The sequence below is a fragment of the Rutilus rutilus genome (genome assembly GCF_951802725.1).
Source record: "Rutilus rutilus genome assembly, chromosome: 10".
Classification (NCBI taxonomy): domain Eukaryota; kingdom Metazoa; phylum Chordata; class Actinopteri; order Cypriniformes; family Leuciscidae; genus Rutilus; species Rutilus rutilus.
In genome coordinates this window covers 8,579,097-8,588,859 of record NC_140215.1, presented here as the reverse complement: position 1 = coordinate 8,588,859, position 9,763 = coordinate 8,579,097, and the positions used below count along the sequence as shown (strand labels likewise).

At 37.5% G+C, this 9,763-nt stretch overlaps 1 protein-coding gene across 1 annotated transcript; it reads right to left on the bottom strand.

Moving 5' to 3' along the window:
* Positions 1-3,589: 3,589 nt before the first annotated feature.
* On the bottom strand, positions 3,590-8,319 carry LOC311298982 (casein kinase I-like). The gene is made up of 6 exons (XM_084422368.1): positions 8,284-8,319; positions 8,112-8,203; positions 7,834-7,884; positions 5,309-5,489; positions 3,810-3,898; positions 3,590-3,700 (listed from the first exon to the last, which is right to left on the bottom strand). Exons 1-4 carry the CDS (start codon positions 8,303-8,305, stop codon positions 5,364-5,366), a joined length of 291 nt encoding a protein of 96 aa, XP_084278494.1. The 5' UTR covers positions 8,306-8,319; the 3' UTR covers positions 3,590-3,700; positions 3,810-3,898; positions 5,309-5,363.
* Positions 8,320-9,763: the final 1,444 nt, after the last annotated feature.

Below are 9,763 nucleotides of genomic sequence, written 5' to 3'. Positions count from 1 at the left end.
TAAAGCTGTTAGGTGGTTATTGAGAAAGTGATTTGGGCATTGGCGTGAGCATGCTGTAACGTGGACTGGAGAGCCCCGGTTAATGTGCAGTTGACGTGCCTTCTTGTTAGTCGTGCCATTTAATATGGATGGTTTTCCTCATGGGGATCGCATACTTGCTCAGCACTATCTGAGTTGATTGTTCTGCAAGTGCCAATGTTGATGTTTTCGACACAATGGTGATGATGTTCATGTGTACTGGAGAGAGTGGAAAGATGATGTTATGGTTTTTAATACTTGTGTTTTGTCCATTTTTCAGTGTTTTGACTTTTAAAATAGATTTGGGGATGGCGGAACACTTGCCATCTTTCTATATTTGTGATATTAATGAAAATAGTGCTGTGCCATGGAGAAAAAAAAAAGATTTTGTTATTCATAAAAGCTTAAAGAGCAGCCTGAGTGTTGAATATTTGATTCTTAAAAAGCACAATTCATCTCCTCTCCCCTTTTGTACTTGAATCTCACCCTGTATTTTATTCTGGTATTATTTCCAATAGTATTTGATGTATAGTAACATGGTTTGTGTTACGTATTAAGTTATTTGGGTTGTCTTCTAGTTAAACTATTGAACTTAAATCATCATTAATCAAAAAAGCCATTAAAAGGTATTTTTACTTTTTAAAACCAATTAACAGAAAAATTTAAATACTCAATGTCAGTATTTCAACATTTTCCAGCAACGCTTTACAGTAAGTTTCAAAATAGGTTTTTAAAATCAATCGTCCGGCAGACTTTTGCTGACACAAAACACAAATTTCTCATGAAGAAAGAGTAAACATTGTTCATTTACATGTACTACTGACATTGTATCAGTACAGTGAGGGTTGAAAATCAGCGGATACACTTGTAACTAATGGGACCTTGTATTGCAAAAGTGTTACCAAGTTTCATTAAGATCCACTTTCCTGTTTCTAATATCATGAAAACAAAAACACACGAAACTTCAGTGAAGATCAGCCTATATTTACCGGGTACATAGTGTCTTTCAGCATTTGAAACTGATGATACAGTCATGCTAACTGAATCGCATGCCTGACGAGGTACATTCTCCGATGTCTAACTAATCATCAATCTCAGTAGGATTTCTCACACTTGTCTGCTTATGCAACTGGACCATCCCAGGTCCATGTTTTTCAGAAGTAATGTTACAGTCTTGGTAGTGCTCGCTTTCAATGATACGCCTTCTTTCTAATATTCTCACAGATGCATGAGAGAGGCCGCAAATGCACTTCTCCTAATGTGTAATTGTTGAATCAGAAACATGTAATGCTAAATGTGATGATGGTTAGACTTCAAGGCTTATTGTAGCTTTGTAAATCGGTTTACTTTAATTATCTGCCATGAGTAAGCAGTCATTTTTCTTATAGCCTATTTCAATACGCTTTGCAGCCTATCCTTAGGTACACTGGGTGTTAAGATAAATGAAGACTAGAATTGAAAACGTATCGCCTTTATTTGAAAGTTAATGTCACGTAAGGTTACATTTACCTCAGAAAAGCCATTCAGTGGCCATAAACTGTATTTAGCGAGAAAAATGAATTCTAGAGAGGAGCGTTTTGCAACAAAATGACTATTTTACATATTATTTTTACATTAAAAAGTTAGTATTATAACATTATTATTCTTATTATTAAAGTACTATTTGGCTGTTAACAGTTGTTAATTAACCTTTAATAACAGTATCATCTTGACAGGGTTCTCTGTATAGTTTACGACATTATTTGAGAAATGTAACATGTAATTTTGGGTAATAATGGGGCTAAATAGAACATGTGCTTTTCAATATGATTTGAGAAAATATCTAGTCCTATGTTTTAAATGAACATTGATGGATCAAAAGATTTTGTGGGAAAATAAATGATTAAAGTGAATCATATAAATGTGCGAGGTGGCGAGGAGGGCCTTGCTGAGGTAAAAAAAAAAAAAAAAAGCCCCCATTAATGATACAAACACTTTAGCTAAAGTAATATGTTTTGCATAATATCTAATACTTTTTCTAAGCAATCACTTCAGCAAAGTTTGTACTATTTTCTGTTTATTTTAAGAAATAAAGGAAATGTATTTTTTGTTAAAAATAAAATAAATATTTAGAAATTATAGAATCTGGAAGCTTTGAAGGAGATCCCATAAAAATGTAATATGGCATTACAGTAGTAACAATAGATACATTTTATTATATGAAATGATTAATATAATATTTTATGAGACAAATTTTGTGCCATCTAGTGGTTTAGAGGAGAATAAAACCACTGCTCCTTTCACAGTGGTGCAGCTTTAGCCCTGTTGTTCCCCTTGTATCAAAATGATTCCATATTGAGTCATGACAAAAATCTAATAAAACAACAAGAATAAAATCTTTTTGTTTGTTTATCAGAGACACAGCTGCATTTGACGGGCTCGTTCCCACTGACTCTTCCCAATTTATACATTTTGGTGACGTCATGTAAACGAAATGTCTAAAGATTCACAATGAATCGCTGAGTAACAATTTGCACATTTTGAACGTCTCCTTTGGCCCTGTCCCAAATGGCACACTTCATGTGTACTTGACAAGACCATAGGGTGTCCCATTTGTCATTGTAGGTTTCAGAACGGTGCTCACGAGTGACCCCTATTACGCCCTAAATGCGCACTTCTGCCGAACCCGCACTGAGACCACGAGGGCTTTGCTTTTCATTTGGGACAGGGCCTTTGTCTGACACCCACTCTCTACTAATGAGCTGATGACCAGAATCAAGTGTGTTTGATTAGGGAAACATACAAAATGTGCAATGTTGGAGAAACTCCAGAAACAAAACACTTTTATGAAACATATTCATCACCTTTATTATGCATAGGAGAAGATATTAATTAACAGCCTCCCCAAAGTTTGTAAAAATTTTTTTTATTATTATTGCAAAATCAATCACATTTAACATCTGTAAAATAAAATCATTCTCTTAATCTTTTATAAAAGATTTTATGTATAGAATTAAATAATAAAGAAGTCAAAGTAGAAACATTTATTCAGGTTTAAGTTTCAATTTAAAGAGTGCAATGTCAATTTTCATTTTTCTCTCTTGAACTTCTAAGACAGAATCTTCAATCTTCTTTTCATTTATCAATTATGATTAATAACATGTTGCCTGCAAACCCATGTCTTTCATTCTGTGAATATGGAATGTAAAATATAAAATTTTACTCCAGCTGAAGGCACCGTATGGTAACATCATGTCTGATAACATTTTTCTGACTTGACAGTAGATCTCTGTGAAGCTCCGACAGAAACCTCTGCGGCTGTTCAGAGGAACTCAACTCTCAAATTATTTACAACAGTACAATTATTTATTTTCACATCCTTCTGATAGCAATAGCGCCAGATGTTAATGTTGCTGCTTCAAGCCAAGATGCAAGAGTCTAAAGCGGATGATGGAGAGGCCAGTGGATTCAGTCCGCCTGACACACAGCTGAGCACATGACTCTTCTGGAGTGACTGTCTTACACCTGGAACAAATCACACACAAATGAGTTGTATTGCATAAATTCATTACACTTAGAACAGGTGAGAAAAGTTCCAGTTTCTCATTTTTAGGTGTAAATTATGAAGTGGCTTTTTCATGTAAAGAGCTCCAGGAAACTACATAGAGTTCAATATTCTCCAGAGTTGCTGATGGTTTTACACCTGGAACAAAAAAAAAAAAACAGAAATAAGGGTGCTAAATTCATTACACTTAGAACAGGTGAGATTTTCAAAATACATCTTAGATAGTTTTTAGCTCATGGCTCAGTACCTAAAACCATTTGTGTTGAATAATCCTGTCCAGATCAAGCCGACGCTCTGGCTTCTGCTGCAGAAGGGAGCAGATCAAATTGCAGCATTCTGTGAGAAAGATGGAGAGACGTCTGATTATTACCATAAACTTTACATCCGCTCTACTTTCATTATTCTAAGCCTTAAGATCTTCAGGTCAGACACCCGGGACAAATTCCTGCATTATCTACACTCACCTAAAGGATTATTAGGAACACCTGTTCAATTTCTCATTAATGCAATTATCTAATCAACCAATCACATGGCAGTTGCTTCAATGCATTTAGGGGTGTGGTCCTGGTCAAGACAATCTCCTGAACTCCAAACTGAATGTCAGAATGGGAAAGAAATGTGATTTAAGCAATTTTGAGCGTGGCATGGTTGTTGGTGCCAGACGGGCCAGTCTGAGTATTTCACAATCTGCTCAGTTACTGGGATTTTCATGCACAACCATTTCTAGGGTTTACAAAGAATGGTGTGAAAAGGGAAAAACATCCAGTATGCGGCAGTCCTGTGGGCAAAAATGCCTTGTTGATGCTAGAGGTCAGAGGAGAATGGGCCGACTGATTCAAGCTGATAGAAGAGCAACTTTGACTGAAATAACCACTCGTTACAACCGAGGTATGCAGCAAAGCATTTGTGAAGCCACAACACGCACAACCTTGAGGCGGATGGGCTACAACAGCAGAAGACCCCACCGGGTACCACTCATCTCCACTACAAATAGGAAAAAGAGGCTACAATTTGCACAAGCTCACCAAAATTGGACAGTTGAAGACTGGAAAAATGTTGCCTGGTCTGATGAGTCTCGATTTCTGTTGAGACATTCAGATGGTAGAGTCAGAATTTGGCGTAAACAGAATGAGAACATGGATCACTCATGCCTTGTTACCACTGTGCAGGCTGGTGGTGGTGGTGTAATGGTGTGGGGGAGGTTTTCTTGGCACACTTTAGGCCCCTTAGTGCCAATTGGGCATCGTTTAAATGCCACGGCCTACCTGAGCATTGTTTCTGACCATGTCCATCCCTTTATGACCACCATGTACCCATCCTCTGATGGCTACTTCCAGCAGGATAATGTACCATGTCATAAAGCTCGAATCATTTCAAATTGGTTTCTTGAACATGACAATGAGTTCACTGTACTAAAATGGCCCCCACAGTCACCAGATCTCAACCCAATAGAGCATCTTTGGGATGTGGTGGAACGGGAGCTTCGTGCCCTGGATGTGCATCCCACAAATCTCCATCAACTGCAAGATGCTATCCTATCAATATGGGCCAACATTTCTAAAGAATGCTTTCAGCACCTTGTTGCATCAATGCCACGTAGAATTAAGGCAGTTCTGAAGGCGAAAGGGGGTCAAACACAGTATTAGTATGGTGTTCCTAATAATCCTTTAGGTGAGTGTATACAGCCATCTCCTATAAAGCCTATGAAGTTTTGCATTAGAATTGTACTTGAAGTAATCGAATCACCTTCTGTCAAGCGGGTTTGAACCAGGTGTTCATATTGGTCCTGTAGAAGTCGAAACTATCTGGAAAGTATCCACACAGCATTCTGAACAAGAGGATCCCCAGAGACCAGACCGTCGCCAGCTTTCCATGAAACTCGCTGTACATTCTGTACTCGGGAGGGCAGTACATACTGTAACTGTGCCTGGAGGAAAGAGTGTCCGATGGGTAAGTCTCTACCACAGCATTAGCATAAGAGTGTTGAGTTAACTCATTCACAAGTGTTTTGAGAACTAATACACACCACCACAGTATCTCGTAAAGGCAGATTCTGTCAGGAGATCTTTTTTTTCTTTTTTTTACGAACTTTATTATGAACAATACACAGGACAATAGGTAGCCTACAGAGAACACTACAAATACTGTGCAACCTGCACAACAAAAAATGAAATGTACAGTATGTACAGACCAGAGGATAATAACATATGAATTAATATATAGAAGGGGAAAATTAAAAATTATGCAGTTCCTTCAGGAGATGAAATGTTCTTGTAGCCTTCATATTTTGCATGTTTTCTATTGTTTTGTAATATGATTTAAAGTCCAGATGAAATACATTAAAGCAAGGTTGTGAATTAGACCATTTACATTTGTGAATATGGTATTTTCCGAAGATAATAAACAGGGGCCGTATTCACAAAGAATTTTAAGGCTAAAAGTAGCTCCTAACTGGCGAATTTAGGAGCAACTCCTAAAAATAATGGGCGTGTCACTCGTAACTTTAGGACTCCTAATTTTTTTGACTAAGAGTAATTCACGAAGCATTTTAGCCCTAAAAGTAGCACCTAAGCCTGGGACAGCTTAAAAGAAGTCGAGAGGACTCCTAACTCACGAAGACCTATTCACAAACCGCTTTTTGTGGCATTTCACGTTGCGATGTTTTGAAATGTGTATGCGGCGGCTACAGGAGCTTCCAATCGCGAGGGAACAATTTTGCATTACTAGGGATGCAATAACACCGCCACCAACAACAACCAAAACTAGGCTACTCATTGCATGTAAACTAATTGTAACGTTTGATTGTAAATCAAATTAAAATGTTATTCTCTTTGCAAACGTAGGCAGAGGCATATAGTGACAGATTAATTCAATAATGTTGCAAAGATATTGCATCAATCCATATGTTTCATTAGGCTACTAGGCTATTTGTTTTGCCTTACTCTTTATTCATTTAGGCTATTTATTCAGTTATTCATCATCTTCCGTCCTTCGCACTACTTGTGAAGCGCACGCGTTCTCAGACCTGTCACCTGTCACTCATCATCGTAGGGGAGGTGTTTGGAATCATTCCCGCGTTACAATCATCAGCCAATCAAGGTGGTCACTTCAGTCAAGCTCGTGCATGAGTAATGACGTCATCCATAGCAACGAAGACTCACTCTTAGTTTAGGAGTTGTCATTTTTCTTTACTAAGAGTAGGTCTGAAAGGCGTTGTGAATAACTTTTAAGAGAAAACTCCTAGCTAAAATATTTTAGTGCGATTTAGGAGTACTCCTAGTGGTAAGATAAAATGCTTTGTGAATACGGCCCCAGTTGAATAACAAAAATTTAATTTTTGGACAAACCACATAAATCAAAGTATAACATGACATCAAAAATATTGATTCTGATATTTAAATTCAATTTTGTGATTATATATTCTTCCAAATCAGACCAAATTTTTTTGGTGTACATACAGTGATAAAATAAATGAAAAATAGTCTCCCTATTTGATTGGTAAAAGACTCTTCTATGTTTATTTTAAAACTTCTTAACGTATCTTTAACAGGATAAATTTGATGTAAAATTTTAAATGAAACTTCTTTTATTTTATTATTAATACAGTATTTATAAATAGTAGTATTTGCCTTTTCCCAATTTAAATCACCTATGGTTGAATACCAAAAAAACTTTGCAGCAGGTGGAACCGAGCACGAAATTTGATTTCTAATATATTTATTGGTGTATTCTTTCTTTGTAATGTCTGTATCTCCAATAAAAATTCTATTAAATTCAGCACTAATATCTGTGAATGATATGTGTTTTAGAATTTGAAGTGAACCTGTAGGGATTGCATCAATTCTGTCAGGAGATCGCAGCATCCAAAGTCAATGTCTTAACGTTTATCAGCAGGTTCTGTAATTTGATGTCGCCATGGTAAACTCCACGGCGACAGCACGGATCAGCGGCTAGTGTTGTCGTACACATGATGTGCCGCGCAAACTTCTCCTCAATGTTACTGGCGTTGCTTTTCACAAAGTCAAACACATCCATGCAGTGCGAGAAACGCTCGAGGACCATGACGTAGAAGTCCTGCTGGTCCTGCCAGTCCAGCAGCTTGATAATGTCCATCGCTGGACCTTTTTTACTGGCCAGGATTGTCATAACGACTTCTTTGGGAAGGGGTTTGGGATGATCAGGGATGATCATATACATGATATGATGTCAGATGGTTTTAAATAGGGAATTTTAACAAAAGTTTGTCTGCTGATAAAATCACTTATACTCACATTGCTGATACATTCCATGTGCTTCGTCTTTCGGATAAATTTCACTGCCACCTGATGGACAAAACAAAAAGCAATTATTGTGTGTAGAGGTCATATCATAAATTCTAAGCAAGAATTGAAATCCTAACAGGTCAAGAAGAGCCCTAAGTAGTGAATATATGATACAGTAAGATGTCTTGCACAGGATAAAGTGAGATATCAAAGGATGAGAAATAGATTCAGATCAAAAAACGATTTGCTAAACTAGTTGTGGTAAGTAAAAAAAAAGAAAGTCAAACCTTCTGGCCATCCGCCAAACGAGTGCCTTCATAGACGGCAGCAAATCCACCTTGCCCCAGCTTACGGCCAATTGCATATCGGCAGCAAATGTCTTTAAAAGATGAAGAGAAAAAGACGATGTTTAGTGGTGATTTGCAGATATTGTGAGATTTATTGTTGCAGGAAACTCACCCTCAGGTGGTCTCATGTTCATTTCGTTACGGAGAGGAGACGTTTCACCTGCTGTCAGACGGACTGGAGCGTCGTGGACTCGAGTTTGAAGCTCTTCTTGCACCAGAGGCTCAGCAGCGGGAAGGACTTCAGAATCATCGACAGGAGGTTCCTCTAGATCAATGACCTCTACAGATCTAGAGATGGACTGTCTAAAGAGGAGAATATCAGCACTAGCTAGCAGTCCAGTTCTGGTAAAATAAAATAAAATGTATTTATTAGGAACAGCGATTCTTTGATATTAAAGTAAATTAGCCTACTATTTGTTCACCTATTGATTTTTAAAGTAGGCTACAAAGTATAATATTAATATTTTTTACACTTTTGAGGTTACTTCATTATTTTATTAGAGAGAGAGAGAGAGAGAGAGAGAGAGAGAGAGAGAGAGAGAGAAAAAGTCTGTTTAAACCATATGGGCAGAAAAGTTCCCATTACTCATTTAGGTGTAATTTATGTAGTGACTTTTTCATGTAGGATATTAAATATATATTCTCATAACATGGTTGTCATTTACCGTCGGTGGGCTACTTCTCCTGGATGTTTCCGTCTCTTGATCCTTCATCATCTCACCCTGATCTGAGCTCTTGTTTTTGGGGATTCTTTCTTTCATCTAAAAGAGAGACTCTTAAAGAAGTTGAAGTCGCCCTCTTTCTTTTTCTTCCTCTTCATACGAGAGATGGGAAGCTGCTCTCCCTCTCCCTCTCCCTTAGGCTTCTTCTCGTCAAGCTGATGAGGAAGATGTTTCTCCGCCGTGCTGCTACTGGGGTTTGAGCCTGGTGTGCATGCGGCCGGTCACGGTGATGGAGGTCGTGAACCTGCTCGCTATCCATGAACGGTTGTAGCCTACTCGTGAACTTCTGTGTCCCATGATGATTCGCTGTTGTGTAGGCCAGGGGTTCCCAAACTTTTTCGTTCTAGGACCCACCTAGACAAGTATAATCAATCGCAAGACCCACTTGCACTGGTGCTACCAACTTTATCAGTTGGTCGCACCAGCATGATTTGGTCGCACTTTTTTTTTCTACATGCAATGGGATTAATCAATGCATGCTGATGGTCTTAATCTGCATTCCCTAGTTTTGCACTGATGTAAAAAGACTGACAGTGACAAGCCTTCATGTTAGCAAAATATTTTAAACTTTTAACTCTTAAAAAAACTTTTAAAAACATGTATGTTCTTTAATGTTTGATTATAATTTTACCGTCTTCACATAGGGATGGGAAATGATAAGATTTTATCAATAATAATAATGCCACTGACGATTCTGATTATCGATCCGATTCTTTAACGATTCTCTTATCGATTCTTGATAGCACTGTGTGGAAAAATGTAGTCATATGGTTTTCAAATAAAAACAAGGGGTTTTATTTATTTTAAAGCTTAAGCTTGAGTAAGCAAACTGTACTTTTTATGTAATTTATGTAATAAATAGAACTTTAT